This window comes from Fistularia commersonii, chromosome 8 (assembly GCF_037954325.1).
Source record: "Fistularia commersonii isolate RoL2024-O1a breed Wild chromosome 8, RoL_Fcom_v1.0, whole genome shotgun sequence".
NCBI lineage: Eukaryota > Metazoa > Chordata > Actinopteri > Syngnathiformes > Fistulariidae > Fistularia > Fistularia commersonii.
In genome coordinates, this window is record NC_141291.1 from 18,315,001 (window position 1) to 18,332,251 (window position 17,251).

At 43.2% G+C, this 17,251-nt stretch overlaps 2 protein-coding genes across 7 annotated transcripts in view; both read right to left on the reverse strand.

Moving 5' to 3' along the window:
* The window catches only part of abca4a (ATP-binding cassette, sub-family A (ABC1), member 4a), a 55,061-nt gene extending 50,883 nt beyond the window's left edge, over nucleotides 1–4,178 (reverse strand). For all 3 annotated transcript variants that reach the window (XM_086151487.1, XM_086151488.1, XM_086151486.1), the window contains exons 1-6: nucleotides 4,114–4,178; nucleotides 3,544–3,655; nucleotides 2,741–2,834; nucleotides 2,483–2,624; nucleotides 2,033–2,172; nucleotides 1–6 (exon numbers count right to left, since the gene is read on the reverse strand). The exon at nucleotides 1–6 is cut by the window's left edge and continues 122 nt beyond it. In XM_086151487.1, coding sequence (XP_086007613.1) covers nucleotides 1–6; nucleotides 2,033–2,172; nucleotides 2,483–2,624; nucleotides 2,741–2,834; nucleotides 3,544–3,612 — 451 coding nt within the window. In that variant the 5' untranslated portion in view covers nucleotides 3,613–3,655; nucleotides 4,114–4,178. The remainder of the gene's footprint in view (nucleotides 7–2,032; nucleotides 2,173–2,482; nucleotides 2,625–2,740; nucleotides 2,835–3,543; nucleotides 3,656–4,113) is intronic.
* A 1,249-nt stretch (nucleotides 4,179–5,427) lies between these two features.
* arhgap29a (Rho GTPase activating protein 29a) overlaps nucleotides 5,428–17,251 on the reverse strand; it is a 34,876-nt gene continuing 23,052 nt past the window's right edge. For 2 of the 4 annotated variants that reach the window (XM_086151490.1, XM_086151491.1), the window contains 16 exons: nucleotides 16,485–16,549; nucleotides 16,278–16,388; nucleotides 16,121–16,201; nucleotides 15,739–15,921; nucleotides 14,632–14,769; nucleotides 14,363–14,553; nucleotides 12,788–12,957; nucleotides 11,450–11,590; nucleotides 10,499–10,597; nucleotides 10,246–10,409; nucleotides 9,392–9,580; nucleotides 8,774–8,911; nucleotides 8,229–8,464; nucleotides 7,789–8,104; nucleotides 7,585–7,693; nucleotides 5,428–7,461 (listed from right to left, as the gene is read on the reverse strand). In XM_086151490.1, the coding sequence (XP_086007616.1) occupies nucleotides 6,491–7,461; nucleotides 7,585–7,693; nucleotides 7,789–8,104; nucleotides 8,229–8,464; nucleotides 8,774–8,911; nucleotides 9,392–9,580; nucleotides 10,246–10,409; nucleotides 10,499–10,597; nucleotides 11,450–11,590; nucleotides 12,788–12,957; nucleotides 14,363–14,553; nucleotides 14,632–14,769; nucleotides 15,739–15,921; nucleotides 16,121–16,201; nucleotides 16,278–16,388; nucleotides 16,485–16,549 (3,302 nt within the window). In that variant the 3' untranslated portion in view covers nucleotides 5,428–6,490. The remainder of the gene's footprint in view (nucleotides 7,462–7,584; nucleotides 7,694–7,788; nucleotides 8,105–8,228; nucleotides 8,465–8,773; nucleotides 8,912–9,391; nucleotides 9,581–10,245; nucleotides 10,410–10,498; nucleotides 10,598–11,449; nucleotides 11,591–12,787; nucleotides 12,958–14,362; nucleotides 14,554–14,631; nucleotides 14,770–15,738; nucleotides 15,922–16,120; nucleotides 16,202–16,277; nucleotides 16,389–16,484; nucleotides 16,550–17,251) is intronic. The other 2 variants (XM_086151492.1, XM_086151493.1) reach the window with 2 other exon arrangements.

Sequence of the window (17,251 nt, forward strand, 5' to 3'; positions counted from 1 at the left end):
CTCGGCCTACACAAACACACACACACACACATGTATAAACACAAAGTGATGTAAGTGTGTGTGTGTGGGGGGGGGGGGGGCATAAGCAATAAACACCTCATCTAACAGACTCAGATGAGTCAGACTTGTGGCACCAGACGGCTTGGAAAACTCATGAGTTGCACAAACTTTTAGGCAAGTTGTGACAAATCGGTTTCATCTAAAGGACCTTCCAGCAAAGTTTTGTTATTTCCAGTTTCCTGTCTGTACTTGAATGTTTTGTTTTCCTAAAGCAAAGCTCCAGTTTTCTTTGAACATCCTGCCTTTGAGTATGTTGACCACTAAACTGGGCTAACATGAGCTAATTTTCTAAAGTAGGCGATGCGTGAATGAGTATGTACCGGTCTGTACCATTAGAAGAGCGTCAAAAGAACCCATATATGCAAAGAGAAGACAAAAGAAAAAATTTAATTCTGCAGATGCAATGTAAGTGGGTATGAAAAAAACCTGCATTAGTATTTCCTTTATTCATTTTCTATACCGCTCAAAGTGTTGCCAGTGTAGCATGAAGCACCAAGTGTAAAACCTGTAATGGCTAGTGTAAAAACTCACTGGATCTTGAAAATATGTTATAAATTATATATATGGGTTTACACATAAACTTTTAGGAGCATTTCTTTTATTAAGATTTTCTAAATGAAAAGAAAACTCTGAACAAATGACACTGAAATGCAACATACTTGTGGAAACAAAAGAACCATATTGAAAATGCACAATTATTCTAAATGTTCTTTTCTCCCTCCATAAAGCTGCTTCTATTGCGGTTGTTGCATGACATCAACACGCCATCTATTTTTGTTATGACACAACATCATGTAATAACCTGCATTTATCATCATTTATCAGCTGTCATTGGGTGAGAGGCCGCTAGTCGATGACAGGGCCACATATAGTGACATATTACCATTGACTCGCTCATTTACAATTTGGTCAATTTAGAGTTTTCCATTAACCTAGAGCATGTTTTTGAACTATGATCCATCATGTGATCCATCATACCGCTCAAATATTTTTTCTTTCCATCTCTGTGTTCTTGGGAGCTTGTATCTCTTTCATATTTCATCCACATAATGTGTCCACACAGAATTTTTCATGCACAGAAATGCAGCATTCACATAGTTCATATTTGTTTTGCAGCCACGGTTGAAATGCTGTGTATACGTCGCAGAGGGATATAGATGTTGATGTAAAAAGACACTTATTGGCATGGTGTACCGTACGGACAGATCTGCATTTTTTTGGTTTCTCATGGGGAAAGGACCAGAGGGCATGTTGTTGCTTTCCCACCACACACACACACACACACACACACACACACACACACACACATGCATACATACATACATACATACACAAATACCCACCCCGACAGGGAAAGTAAGCAGCTTACTTTACCCGCCTTTCTTAAAGCCATGTGATGTTATCCTGTTAGTGTTAAGATACACAGGCCTACTGGTGGTGTACGAGTGTGTGTGGATTCATAACAAGATAAGGACAGCCCAAGTTTGTCCACTTGTTGCTTCAATTGCTTTTTCAGCCTTAAACAACAAACAATAAGCGCTGACATTCATAATCCACATTCATCCAGGCATTTATATACTTTGGACTGAAAACCAAAAATACAAAAATCCAATAAGGGGATTTTCTAAACCTGACACCTCCAGAAACGCTCCGCGCAAAGCAGCATAATAGGTTCTATAATGGGTTCCCATCATTTTGTAAACATTCTATTTCTAAATAGCTTCAATTTCATTATTTGTGAATATGAATTTCAGCATTCCAGGAAGATTTCTAAAAACATTCACAGCATCGTGAGCAAAGTCATTTAAACTATCAAGTGTTATATTATAGATAAAAAAAAAAACCCAATAATCATATTTTTATTTGCGCTTATGTCGACTTAATAACCCTTGCATAGCAGGATTAGTATGTTTTTATAATGTATTGATCCCACCTGACAGTGACATCCTTGCTCAACTTCAAGAAAACTGACCTGAGATCTGTTCTGGATGAACGCGCAGCATGTCCATGAAGTTACTCATGGCGTTCATTTCCCTCCATAGTCGTCCAGCCGACAGCAACTCTGGGTCAGAAAAAAGAAGCTCCTGGGCGTCTGAGTAGAAGTGGGCCAATCTGAGGAGGAGATGACATCATCTGTTCGTTATAACCAAGTAATGCACAGGTAATGATTATGAATTCTTGGAAAAGGACAACAACAACAACAAAAAAAAAGGAGAGGATAAAGAAAACGGAGTCAGATGGAGGAAGATGATTCGCTGCGGTGACCCCTGGATGGGGCAGCCGAAAGGAAGAGAAGAAGAAGGGATGAAAAACAACAGCAATCCCATCAAAGACATTTTAAGGGTTTCTCTTTCACCTTAATGTATTATTGTGTTTATTCACATCAAATCACACTATTTCTCCAGAATTGAACAGTGCTCACAAAGAGTTGTTGTAGTTGGAAACCAGGCCGGGTGATTCTCCCTGGGTGGGGTATTGAAAACAAGGGTTGTTGGCGTTGCAGAAGATTCCCTGGATCCACGGCAAAACCCCTGCCGAAGGCATGGCCTTGTTGGGGAAGTGGCCTAGGGAGGGTTATGCAAGTCCTTTATCAAAATGCGCAAGGAAATCCAAAGACAGTACTGTATCTCCGCTTGCCACTTGCCCCAAAACATCTTTCGGTAGAGAGCGATCTGCTTACATTCGTGTTGACGATAGAGCGGGTTCACCCTTCGCAGCCACACCAGTCCCATGAAAAGAATAATTGGCCACATGATCTCCATGAAGAAGCGCACCTGCGTGGAAAACATAATATCAACTTTTTCATCGAGGCCTTTTTTTTTTTTTTTTTTTTTCAAAAAGCATTAGCATTTTTTTAACAGGCTTCATTCCCGCAAAATGCAGGAATGAAGTCTGTTGAAAAAAATGCTAATACTTTGGATTTTTTTTTCCAATGTGGAGTTTGCTCTTTAATCAGTTTCAGCTGACCTGACAAATAAAACTCCATTATGATATAACAAAACCGATTACAGTGTATGGTATTGTTAAGCGAAAATGCAAGTGGCATGACATCATGTGTGATAAGGAAACATGATGTCATTCCTAACTGCTGCATGAGTCAAAAAAGGCAAACTATGGATTTTCACCAAGAGTTAATGATTTGTTTTAAAAACAGAGGAAGCATGTCTTTTGAGACATAAAATTGGATTAAGCCAAAATAAATTCACATTTGAGGACACACGCACTGCTCATTTGTTTTGGGGGATTTTTTGAAAAATGTGTCTTAACAATTACCCATCAGAATAAATGTTCTCTGTATCAAATGTGTGAAAAGGTGCAGGAAGCAAATACTTGATCAATAGTTATCGGAACATGCAGACATAAACACCCTCTTGTGAAAATGAATAGCTTGTGCTATATTGATTATCTATACAAGTGTCAGTAGATAATAATAACACCCACATTCCTTTTAGCTCTAAATGGGGTTAAATCTAAGTTTTATACCCTTTGCCTCCTGCGGACAGTCCAGTTCTTCCACAGGAGGAGTCGGACCTGCGTTCCTGCCCCCATCATGCCCTCACTTCACCCCAACAGGGGCCGGGAGGCGCTGACAAACCTGTATTGGACCGGATACTTTTAATAATCTCATAAGCTGGAACATGCAGTACTTGGAAAAATAAAATAAGGTGTGTTTGGAAAAGAGGCAGCGGGTGAACGGACACTTGTATTTGTGCCGCCAATCGATCTTGGTCATTGTTCGTAAAAGGCAAACCGCGGCTCTGCGCGCCTCAGTGAGGTGAATGACCTCGAGACTGCTCACATGGTCAGAGAAAGCATTTTTGACTAAATTTAGAACTAAAAGAAAGTAAAATTAAACCAACCTGAAAAAAAGCCCTCATTTGCATCTAATGCGATCATATTGTACTTACTGTCAGTCAAAAAAAAAACCTACAATTTTCCTTATCAATTTGCCACTGCATTGACATGAACTGAAACCGTGAAATGAAGAAAAGGGATTATGTCCACCATCAAAATAAAAATCAACCATCAAAAAAATATTTTTCAATCTCTTACCTCAGTAGAAAACCCGCAGGCCGGATTGACACCTAACCAAAGTGGCGTAGCACTGCATACTCCACGGTGTGCTGCCTACACAGCTAATTTCCAGACCTTGTGAATAGTTAAGCAGATTGATTTAATCTCCTTTCTCAATACCAGGAGACTGTGGATGTCTCCTGTCCATTTGGACAAGCCTGAATGACCTAACCACCTGGCCTAGCCTGGCCTGCCTGCTTAATCCTGCAATTCCAAATTTTAAAACCCACCGGCTGAAATGAATGATTCAGGATATATTGATTTTTTTTTTCAATGATCTTTCTTTTATCATGTTACTGTTTTAGACAGATTTTACTATTTTCTGAATAGCTTATGTTCAAAAAAAAAGAATCCATTTCATTTTCCATACCACTTACTCTGCACTTTGGGTTGCTGAAGGGCAACAGCCTGTCCTGGCTATAATTGGGCGAGAGGAAAGTTCATCCTGGACCAGTTACCAGTGAAGCATGAAAATACAAAAATAATTCGTCATTGGTTCAAGAATCAGATTGTTTCAGTTTGAAAATGTGTTACAAATCCTACATATCGAAGGTCTGCATATAAAAATCAGAAAGCATTTCTTTAATTACAATAAAAAAAACAAGGAAATATAACAAAAAATGCGACATACTATTACATAAAAAATAACCATATTGAAAACAATAATTCTGAGGGTTCTTTTCTCCCTCTAAAAAAACACTTCAATCATGTTGAGTGACTTCATTTTGACATGAGGTGGTGTACAGCCACCCATTTTTGTTATAACATCACACCATGTAATAACCTGCATTTACTATTCATTCATTAATTCATTCTTACATTATCCATGCCGTTTAACATGCACGGCAAACATGGGCATGCATGGGCAAGAGGCAGGGATCACCCAAGATTTTAAATTTCCCTTCACTCAAAGTATCTTTTTTTATTTTTCACTCCTCAAATTGAAGTTCAGAGCTTCCCCATGCAGGACAGTGCACATTTGGTTAAAAGGATTTCTACACTCATCGATAAAAGAGCCAGGAAGTGGTGATAAAATCTCACATAAACAGGATGGGTGACCCAAAATATTGTGAGAAACTGGTCGAGAGCGCAGGCGCCTGATGCCTGCAGGTCACGAAAACTAAAAATGGACTTTTAAAAAAAAAAAAGAGGAATGAGTGTGCAGCAGGTAGACCTCTGGAATTTGACACTATCGGCATCTTTAATGAAGACCTTGTAGGGCCGATTGGGTTTTCCTGATTGGAATTTGGTCACCATAATTTTCTTTGATGTAAAAATAAAATCAGGTCAGGCAGAAGTGTTGTCATGTAAAAGTATATTGATTAAACACTGACACTGCGGCCGAGAAATTCACCAAAAGAGGGAACAGAGGTGAAACAAAATGGTGAGAGCGAAGGTTTGTAAGATATATTTTAATAAGTTACAAAAGGGTGTTCTGATGTACCTGTCTTTTTTTACAACAAACATTTTCAAAACTCTGCCAACGTTGTAGGCTCAACGTGAAAAAGAGATACAATTTAAATAAATGATGCATTTCCTCTTACTTACGAAGAAGTAAGAGGTTTAGGTTATTAATAAAACTACTTCAATTGTAAAAAGGAAAAAAAAAAAAACAGCTTTGGCTATTAAGAAATGTAAAAGAGACAGTATATGAAAATAAAGAAAATGCCGCGGGTAATTCATTGGCATTTCTAAAAGCTTTTTCAAATCAGTGTAAGTCGACACCTGACATGTTATAGTATAAAAACAAGTTATACCCTTTGCAACTGGCACTTCATAGCATTATCAAAATGCTAAATTCAGATACCCCGAAGTCTTTACATGAGTTTGTACATGAGTTAAAAGCGAAATGATTAATTGTGACCGCCGCGCAACGGCTTCAAATATTCTCACACAGTCAATGCGGATAGCAGAAGGGCTTTGTGATGGCGAGTGAAATCCTCAATGTCGTGACAACGTGGATGTAAAGATTTAAATATAGTCCTGTTTTTGTTTTTTTTTGGTATATAAACATACAAAGACAGCGAGTTTGCGAGTATGATGTACAAAATATTCACATAAAATGCATTTGTTTACACAAAAAGAATTTATAAATATTCCGACGCGGTGTCGGGGAGTAAATGAGCGAGTGTCCAGTGAAAGATATAATGAATCATGTTTAAAGAATAGACATGATTTTTTTTCTCTTTTTTTTTTTTTTAAGTGCATCCGGTTTTGCAAATTTTGGGGAGCGGAGATACATCTTGTCTCCGAAAAAAAAATTCAGGGGAACCGCAGTTTGTCCGGTTGCGTAGGACGCTGTGGCTTGGCATGTATCAAACGTCCCCGTGGCAACGGTCGGGGGGGCGGGCGAGGATCACACGAAATGAGCCTCTCGATGTTCCACCTCCTGCAGCCTCCTCGGCCTCAGCCTCTGGTAAACCGGCTTGGCCTGGTTCGGGCCGAGCTCCTCCAGGCTGGGGCTGGGAGATTTCAACACGGCTGCCCGCTCAGCGTCCATGTCCTCCTCGGGAGGATCATCCACAGACACCTCTATCTCAATCCCCAACTCCTCATCCTCCTCCTCCTCTTCCTCCCCTTCGTCATCGTCGTCGTCGTCATCGTCCTCGGCGCTGTTCGCGGACGCGCAGCTCTGCTGCACTTTAGCTTTCCCCCCCAACGGGGGCTTGTAGAAAGTCCCCGGGGGAGGCTGGAGAGTCCTCGGCGCCCTGAAAGCGGTTTCGATGAAGCTGTACTTGGTGACGTTGTCCTCCCTTTTCAAAGTCCTTCCGGTTCTGACCGCCACGGTGTACGGCCTGTGGGGGTAGAGCGCGCCCATCGAGCTCCCCGTGAGGTCCAGGGTGAGGCTCGGCAGCAGAGCCGGCGTGGACGCCGACGGGCTGGCTTCCGTCGCCGCGCTGTCCGCGGACAAACTCGTGACCAGCCTGGCAGTTCTGGACGCGGAATCGTGGTGCTTGTACTGTTTGTCCCAAGTCCTGCGCAAAGTTTGGGTGTCGATGAACGTGCTCCTGTAATGCGTCCCCGCCCTCAGTTTCATTTTCTCCGTTTCGTCCACCTCTTCGATGGACTGTATTTGACCGACTCCTCTCTTGTCCTGGTTCTCTGAGGCGTTCCTGGTGTTATTCTTGTCCACCTGACCTTGGCTGAGGGTCTTTCCTGCTGGCATACTGGCGGGCCGGCTGGAGAGTTTGTTGCGAGGATGTCGCAGCTGGACCCTGGAGACAGTTATGTGCTGAGAGCGACAGAGTACTTGCTCGGTGAGCTTCGGGACCTCGGCGGCATCCGGTGACAAAACCTCGTCGAAGGTCTCTTGATCAGCATCATCGGCTTTAAATCGCGCGAAAGAATGAGTTAGGGGAAAAAAAAAATGAAGGTTGCAATAATAACAATAACGCCCATCTTAACCAGACGATAAGTGTTATTATTTTATAGGTTTGTAACAACACTCACCCGGTTCAAAGTCACTTCCATCGAGGCTCGGTACGGTCTCTTCAACCTCTGCTAGCAAGTGGGACGACGGAATAATGGAGGAATGTCTCTTATAAACCTTGGAGCTCTGCTACAGATGGACAGGGAGAGAATACAGAGCGTCAGTAAACGGTTGGGGCTCCGTGGCGATCGGCTCAGACGGTGGACGGACTCAGACGGACTCGCCTCCTTTATGTCGCTCAGCGACTTTGAGTGGCGGCTCAGCTGCTGCTCCTTGTCCTGGCAGGTGAGGCGGACATCGGGGTGGGGATGGCCGTCGACCTCTGCGGGAGACGCGCTACCCGGGGTACTGAGAGGGGTGTCGAAAATCATCTGGTAGTGTCTGATGAGAAGCTCCACGATGAGAGCCTGATACGGGTAATCCACCAGAGATGAGAGAGACACCTCAGCGTCCGCCTGCCTGGGTTTGATCAGCGTTGGGCCGAAAATAATCCCCAGGTTGCTCGCCGTCATTTTGTTTTCCTCAGATTGCTCCGTCACTCTGAAGAAGAAGAGGACGATGATCAATTCTCTGGCTTACAATGGACTACTTACGCATACGTACGGTCACCGTTATAATCCGAGATAAAGTATAATTCAGGAATTCTTTATTAATCCTTGCCTACCGGTGCAGATGCTCAACAAGGAACTGCAGCGTCTTGTAGTGGGCCGGCGGGAGATGCCTCAGGAGGTCCTTGATCTTGAAGAGGACCCGGTTGAGCTCCACGCTGACCTGTGTTGGGGTCACAGGCGAGGGGCTCAGCCTGAACGCCTCCAGCTCCTCCAAGATGATGCTCTGGCTTTCTTTGGCCAAACCGATGAAGTCGTTGTAGTAACGGAACAGGATGAGCGGCTCTGGGAGCTGCAGAGGAAAAGTACAGTGGAGGGGAAGGGGGGGACAAAACATCGAGTTTAACAAATGGAAACACGAATCCCAATAATAAACAGACTAGCAGAAATATGTAAGCAAACAGATGAGTGAGACAGAAATAGCAATGAGGCGAGCATTTATGGGATAGAGGGTGGGACGCGCTCTCAAGAATTAAACAATAAAACCCAGAGAATTACTTAACCCTTCAGTACGCTTGTTTCAGCTTGCAGCCAGACGCCTCGAGTTAAGTCAAACTCGGCGTATTTTCGAGGGAGAAAAAAAAAAACACAGGGGCCCCACCTGTCTCAGATAGAGTTTGAGGACATTGCTGATGTCGTGAGGGTAAAGGTCGGACAGCTCCACCAAGTCCTTGCCATTCTCAAACGCCTGGCACAGCTTCTCGACGCGGGACTTGGCTCCATTCACACGGTAAATGCCCTGCGGTCGGAGCAAAATATTTTACAGGGTTTCTGAAGGCATCGGCTAATCTAATATGATGCATTTTTAATGCCACTTTAAACCAATTCAATGCCAATATCCAGCTGTAGATATGTTTATTTATAATAATAGCTATCATTTACATCTGAAATACATTTCACACACTAGTAGATAAGTAAGTATGATACTCTGAGAGACAAGAGTCACATGGATTTAAATTTGTGTATGATTTTAAGTGAATAATCTTAGTTTGTTTCCTTTTTGCTCCAAGCAATAGCCTTTTAAATGGTTCCACCTGTCAATCATCAGTTTTTGCCCATCAAATGTATTTAAAAATTTCAATGCTATTTCAGGCCGTCATGTCGGCAAAGTCTATTTAATGACCTTTAATGCTTTTCAATGACCCTAACAAACCTGGTTAAAATTGCCATTACAGGGCTCAGGAGCGGGCCAATGTCTGTCACGTGGACGTGAAAGTACCTTGATGCCGAGCGCCCTGTTCTCGATTTCTGATGTGCACTTCTGGATGATGAAGGGGATGCCGTCTTGGCTGTTCTTTGCCGCCTGCGTGAAGTCGATGCCAAAGAGGTGAAGCCTCCCGTGGAGCTTCTTATGGCCGCATTGGATGGCGAGGGTCTCCAGACACTTCTTGTGGCACGCCAGCGAACACTGCGCAGGTTGACACGGATCTCGGTGATCAATGAAGAACGTCACAAATGATTTCATCACAAATAAATGCCACCGATCGAAGCTGGGTTAAAAAGAAGAAAAAAGGAGGACGTTTCTGTGCGATCAGAGATCGGAATGACAATAGAGTATTCAGTACTGAACCTTTGTTAATTCAGGCCTTTCAGAGTATTTCAGGACCCGTGGGAGCCCTGTTTTAGCTCCTCCTTTAAAAGCCATTCAAACCGTCATATCCTGCGGGTTTTGGGCTTTCTGACAGCACCGCCAGAAAAAATTCCCTTACAAAGGCTGTTTTTTTTTTTTTGTTGTTTTCTGTTAAACACCCCTTGAACTAATACAACAAAGCTCCACAAAAAAAACTCCAGTGTAACTCCTAGAAACCAGTTCCATGATTTGCTGAGATGCGTTTTCGCTCGGGTTACTAGGGTACGGTATGAGTGAAACCGGATCTATAATAAAAAGCGGTTGGTGATTGACTCTTTAGAGGTTTAACAAAGGGTCTTGCCCCCTCCCCCCAGGCTAAGAATGGTAAGTGTGTTTCCGACTCTTCTGGTAATTAAGACATTATTCCTCGCCATTTAAAATATAAGTCGCTGTGATATATTCAAATCTTGAATAGGAGTACCTGGCGCGGAGGGGTCTCTTACCTCTTCGCACTCCGCTCCCTGAAACACCACAAGGCCGTCGCACTCGCGGCACTTGGAAGGTGCTCGGAGTTTCCTCAGCTTGTGTGTCTGAGCGGCTTTGGACATCACCGTGTTCCTGAAGGGTCCCGGAGAGCTGGACGTCTCGATCACCAGCTCGCTCAGGCCTCAAGGGGGACACGGGGAGGGAAAAAGTCGGTGTAACTAAATTGGCTGAGAATTAGCAGGACGGTCGCCTGTTTTCGGTGCCACTCACCATTTTCAGAAGGCGAAGGAGGCTCTCTCTCATCCAGGTCATCGGCAGAGGACATGGTTCCAGTGGAGGGGGTCCTGGGTAATCTTCTTTTGAAGTCCCCTGAACAGTACGGATGGACACACCATTGAGTCCAACGCATTTTTACGGTCCTCATTCAAGAATCTTCCTCCTTCCCTGCCTCCTTTACTCTACATCACTGGTGCCAGGATGCACACACACACACACACACACTGCTGTCTTCATTAATAATGAGGGGGACGTGGTCAATTTCAGGTTGCTGATACTGTTATTCCGAGTAGGGTGTGATTCGCACCTCTGAAGATCGAAAAAGGGAGGCTTCCGATGGACTCATTGTTAACGCCGTTGATGACGATGAAGGGGGTAAACATGACGGAATGAGAGCGAAAGAGGGGGAGTTGAGTGCGCGTGAAAAATAATGACGCCGTTACCCCTTTCAGGGTGAGCGCGTTTCAGAACGAACCGTGGAAATGGAGCAATTTCAATGAAGACTGTAAACTAGCAGCACTGGTTTAAGTGACAGGTCGTGGAGAAACATAATTTGAAGCGCTGAGGAATTCGCTTTTGTGATACGATCTTTAGTTACATAAGACGCACACTGTCTTCAATTGGGCGGGGGCGGGGCTCACGATACTAAGTAGCAAGAAATTAGATTGAATACAATTTACATCTGCATGCTTTTCCCATGTCAGTCAACCATTAAGTACTGCAAACGTTAATGCCTATTGTTAGTCTGATGTGTCAAACACCAGCTGCTAAACCGATCAGCATACCGCGTTTGAACGGTAAGTTCACTTTTGAAATTCCAACACATGGGAAATATTTCTAGGAGATGCTTTGCATAAATACACAGGCTTTGTTCTTTTGGGTTTTTCAAAGAGGGAGGGTCTTTGATAAAGCTGAGGCCGAGGAGTTCAGAGTTACGCTCTCCACCTGGGCTGGCAGTGGGTGAGTCCATCGAGCGAGACTCGCTGCTTCCTCCAGCACTTTCCGAATCACTGCACATCCCTCCTCCTCCTCCTCCTCCTTGGCTTGGGGAGGCCCATGGACGAAAAGGTGCCTGGATCCGAAGTGCTGGGCAAAAGCACACAAGAGCGTCCATGAAATATAACTCTGACCAATGATACGTTTTTTTCAATAAGGGTCAAACTACTTTCGCTTCTTTCTCGTCAAGTCTTGAAATGTATCTTACAATAAAGGCGCAATGTTTGCTTTTCCAACTCTTTTCCTGTCATTCTCTATGTTTGCGATAATAATGTGAGGGGAGCTGAATCAGCCACAGAATGTTTGATCACCAGAGTGCCAGCTGAAGGGCTTGTGCTGAACAGACAGTTGGAGGAAGTTTGGAGTTATCTGGAGCCACAATGCACTTCCTTTACTTGGCGTTTACCTTGCAGCCACGTCACAGATCCCGTGAATAGGGGAGATTATAACATAACCATCAAAAGCTTTTATCTACTATATATTTGCTACCCCGTATTCCTGTGAATAGCAAAACAATTATCATGAAAGCTTCAGCTTTATATTTGACATGTGACTTTTCTTTTTCTTTTTTCCCCCCTAAAAGAGACTTCCAAAATATGAGAGCATCCCGTGCTAAAACATCTTTAAATGTGGGAGATGCCTGGAAAATACTAATAATGTACATCAGGGGTAGCCACACACTGTGTGTGTATATATATATATATATATGAAGACACACACACACACACACACACACACACACACACACACACACTATTACATAACTTTCTGCTCTCTATGATCTCACTTCTAGTGAAACAGAGAGTATAAACATGATGCAAAAAACAGGGTGGAGAATAGAAATATAATTATTCTAAACATGACTAATGAACACATCATATACATGTTGGTGGACTGTAGCAGATTGCTACAACTTTCCACAAGCAAATTGTGCATGTGGAAAATTCATCCACCCATCCATCCATCCATCCATCCATCCATCCATCCATCCACACACACACAGTCAAATGTATTTTATTTGATGCATTACATGTATGACACAATATAATAGTATACATATATAGACAATATATATAGTTACGGGCAGCCAGCCTGAAACACACTTTTGATGATCATCAGTCATAGTGGAACATGATTTGGATCGAGATCTCAGACAGGCTGTGCTGTAATTCAATCGAGTGCCTAGTGCCACAGTACAGATGGATGATAGGCTGTCAGCTAATTTTTTCATACATGCATAAAGCCCGTCCGGATCAAAACGCACAAGAGAGTAAAACGACTATGTACCTTGGATGTCGATGCTGCTGTTGGAGCGCCTCTCGGCAATCTTGGCATGTCCAGCCGTGACGGGGCTGTCCACATCCTCTACGCCGAGGAGGTCAGACGCCAGGGATACCTGTGACGAGTTGCTTTGGGATGAGTGGCTGCCACTGAGGGAGCGCTTGGTAAGGGGGATTCTGGATGTGAGATGAGAAATATAAAAAATAAATAAATAAACGTCAGGGAAATGTCAGCTGTCAAAATGACTAATATTACTACAATATTACAATATTACAATATGACATCACTTCTGAGGCAAAGTCTCTACAAGTGTTTTTGATGAAAAGGAAGGCTGAATGTTGCATTACGACCACATCATTAAGTCTCAACCCTCACAGCAATTATATTAGTGAAGGTTTTGAAGAGGTAATTATTATATAACACTGTCAAAAATGTGTAAACAAATATTTACTTATAGTTTTGAAAATATAATTCATCCTAAGCAAGAGCCAATAACTAGACATTATTCAAAACTTTATTGATTGTCAGCTTATCATAGATAATATCACCCAAAATACTTTGAGTGTGGCTATTTTGTTTTTTTCAGCTAAAAATGTTATCCAACCCATGTTGTTCAGATGATTACGTCTCTGACATGGCGGCGACGCGTCCGCCGTAATGTTTGAAAATACTCAGGACTTAAAAGCAGAGCTACCAGAGTTACGGTATCCTCACACGCACAGAATGTAGGTCAGTCTATATTCGTCCTCAGGGCAGTCTATGTTTTATTTCCCCTCTCCCAAGCTGTATCCTTTTGATCAGAGAAATCAGTGGCGGGAGTAGGGGGAATAGGCGGAATGGGGGGCGGGGGGGGCGACCCAAGGGGGATAACTAAGTGAGAACAAAGCACTCTGTACTTTCCATGTCTGGGGATGTGTGATTGTGTGTCTGTGTGTGTATGGAGGGGGTCCAACACTTGTAACTACTCTTATATGTGATCAGAATAGTGAAATCAGAATTATAGAATAGTCAGAAATGAATGTGCGTTTAGCTTGAAAACAAATATAAAAAGTTCACCTTTTGAAGTGGCCCGTAGTAACACCCCCCCCCCCCCCCCCCCACCCGTCCACCCCCCCTGAACGCCACCTCCCGTGACTGCGGCCATTTCCGCAGGAAGCTCTGACCAAGCCAATTGTTTAGCACTTTCCAAAACAAGCTACAGCACTCAAATCACTCCAAATCTTATCGTGAGTGGTGCAGCAACACGCAGTATTTAGCTGCTTGTACTCAGTTCAACACCTTTCACCACCACCCCAACTGCCCTTTAGCATTTATTCCTAAAGAATACACTACTCTGCATCCAAGCCGAGGATGGACTTCTTTTGAAAAAAGATCCCCCTCCTTCCTTCCTTCCTTCCTTCTGCTGATAAAATCTGATATTGTAAATATAAACAATGAATCCTAAACAGAACGCTGTTCACTTTTGGTCATATTCCCATGGCATTAATCATAAGAATTTCGGAGACGAAGGTCAAACCCGTTTCTCCCTTTTCTCTTGAAACGGACACAGATACGGATACGTTTTGCATCTTGACCTCTCACCCTGTACTTGGCAGAACGGCTGCGTCAAACGAGTGAGACTCGAGGCGAGGCCCATCGGCGGGTAAACTCCGGATGAAATCGATGTAGCACTGGCCCGGCTCATACAGCTTAGCGTTTTCACAGAGGCTCTGGTGGTTGACAGGGAGCGACACGACCTGCGCCTGCTGCAGCTGGAACCAGTTCACTGTCACCTGCAACCGGTTTTGTGTACATTATTCCACTCGTCTTCGAGTAAGAATTAGTGGTCAACATTCACAGCTCATACTCACTGCCTTCAGGGTGAGGTCGCACTGCGAGACCATCTCTCGGAGCTGAGTGATGATCTCGCTCTTGGTGTTGGCGAGATCCACTCTTTTCTCCACCACATCCACCTGACACACTCTGCAGTGTTCCCTGGCCTCCTCCGCCTGCCGGCACAGGGGGGACACTATGTTGTTTGTTTTTTATTTAAATTTGTACTTTTAGTCTAACCCTTTCCACGATAAAACATAAGAAACAGAGACAGTCAATGATGTCGATGAGTGTCCGTAAGAGTAAACATTTTGTGAGTTGGGAATTACATTTCAAATGACGATCACTCGTTCTTGTTCTACAACACTAGAACACGCTTCTATCATATAAACATTAAGACGTTTGGAGGCCTAAATCCGTCCATTTTTGATATGACATCACATCATACCTGCATGTATCATTCGATCATTAACTATCTACCCTTCATTTCCAGACGTAGGGCTGCTGAAGCCTATCCCAGCTGTGATTGGGCGAGCAGCGGGACCAGGAGCCAGTCAATTACAGGACCACATATAGAGATAAACAACCATTAACCCTCTCATTTACACTTCTGGGCAATTTAGGGTCTCAAATGAACATCCTGCATGTTTTTGGAGGGCGGTTGTGGCTCAGTTGGCATACAGGTAGTCTGGCGGGTTCGAATTAATCGGCTCTGCATGTCGAAGTGTCCTTGCGCAAGACGCTAAGCTTCCAAATGCTCCAGATGCTGCTGCATGGCACCTCTGCTGCTATCCATAAACCAAAAAATAAATCACTCTGATAACAAGACACGGAGTACCTAAAACCTGTTTAAAATTGAATGTTTTTCCAAGTACTCCAACAATCTTTTTTTTTTTCAACTGCCGTCACTTTAAAAACTTTTTTGGACTTTGCAATAACGGTACTCCCTCGTCATAACTTGTTGTTTTCTGTGATATTAATTATACTTTTTTGTGCTTTTGCACCGTGGGTCTTAGAGTCTTTACATGTGCGAAACATATTACAGAATTGACAATAAAGTTGACTTTGACTTTTACTTGATAAACTTTTAGGAAACAAAAGTTGCTTGAAACTCTCTCCAAATCGGCCTCTGGCTGACGCCATACCTTCTGCAGGGCCTCCTCCTCAAGCCGCCGCCTCTTTTCCAGCTGTTTGGCCGCCGCTGCTCCTCCGCCCCCTCCAATATGCTCCTCTTCCAGGCGGCTGGTGCAAACTTTGGCCTTCTCGTATTCCTCCTGCCGCTGGGCCTGCAGCAGCCGAGCTTTCCTCAGAGCGGCGTCCGCTTCATGCTGGGGAGGCACACAGATCGAGGCTCACACATATACAACCAACACCTAATGGATCGGTGCATGATGAAATCAGTAAATGATTTACTGCATGTTTTCTGTGCCAAGCGCTTCTCATTCTCTGACCCCTTTTCTTGGTAAAGCTGCTCGTATTTTATGCATTATCTTTTTTTTTTTTTTTTTTTACGCACAGCGAACTCACCATTTTCTTTTGCTCCCTCTGCCACTGCTCCTTCACCTCTTTTCGTAGCTTGTCCAGCTCATTCCTTCGAGCCAGAAGAGGCTAAAAAAAACAAGTACAAAAATTGAGTGTTTTTTTTTTTTCTATGATGTGATAAACAACAGAAACAATCACTTACCTGCATAAATTTGTTGCTTTGGAGAACTGCAGCAGTGTGAAGTACCAGCTTGCTGTATTCAATGTCATTTTTGAATGCTGTCATGTATATCTCCCGGAAAGGCATGAACTCCTTGGTTTAGGAGAAGGGGAACAGGGTTCAAGTTAAACCTCAAAACATACGAGGTGCCAGACAAATTTCTGCGAGCTAACTTTAAAATATAGTTACCTGTTGACTTGCGAGTGCCTTTGCTGATTCCGCCATTTTTGAGTAACTCTTTGCACATTCAATATCTGCAAATACATTTCATTCACCCACCCACACACACACAAACACACACACACACAGGTACACGCACATGATTGCTTGATGGGATATAGAATGTGATATAGCATGAAAGCCAGCCAAATATCTGGCCTTGGCTTTTTGCATGCACAAGCACGTGACAGCTCTCTTAACTCTATGAACTCTATGCTTAACTCTATGCTCTTTTAACTCTATGAAAAGAAAAGGCTAACAGGCAACTATATCTGCATTTTTTTCAACTGTATTTACACAGTCTCATTGAGTCATGAATCTACAAGAGAAAAAAAAATATTTTACTAAATGTAAATGAATAAAAAAAGCAAATGAATAAAATAAAAGAAGCAGGTGTGAATAAACAGTGTGTGTAGGTATGTGTGTCTATTTGAACCTTGTGATACAGTGTGGGCTTTGTTCGACAGCTCCACAGTGGTATTATTAAATACAAGACTGAAGCCATTCATTAACCTGCGTGCGGAATAAAAGTTCTCACACTCCCACTTTCTCACACTTGTCTTAAATATAGCCTTCATTTCGTGGCTAACATGGTGTCACTAAACATGGTATAGAGAATAAAATTTGTCTCAAACTACAAGATTTGTCCTAGTAAAGCATTTCCTTACCAACACGCTTAAATATTGCTGACTGCTGTGATATTTAAGACCAAAATAACCATAACAGGATTGAACCTC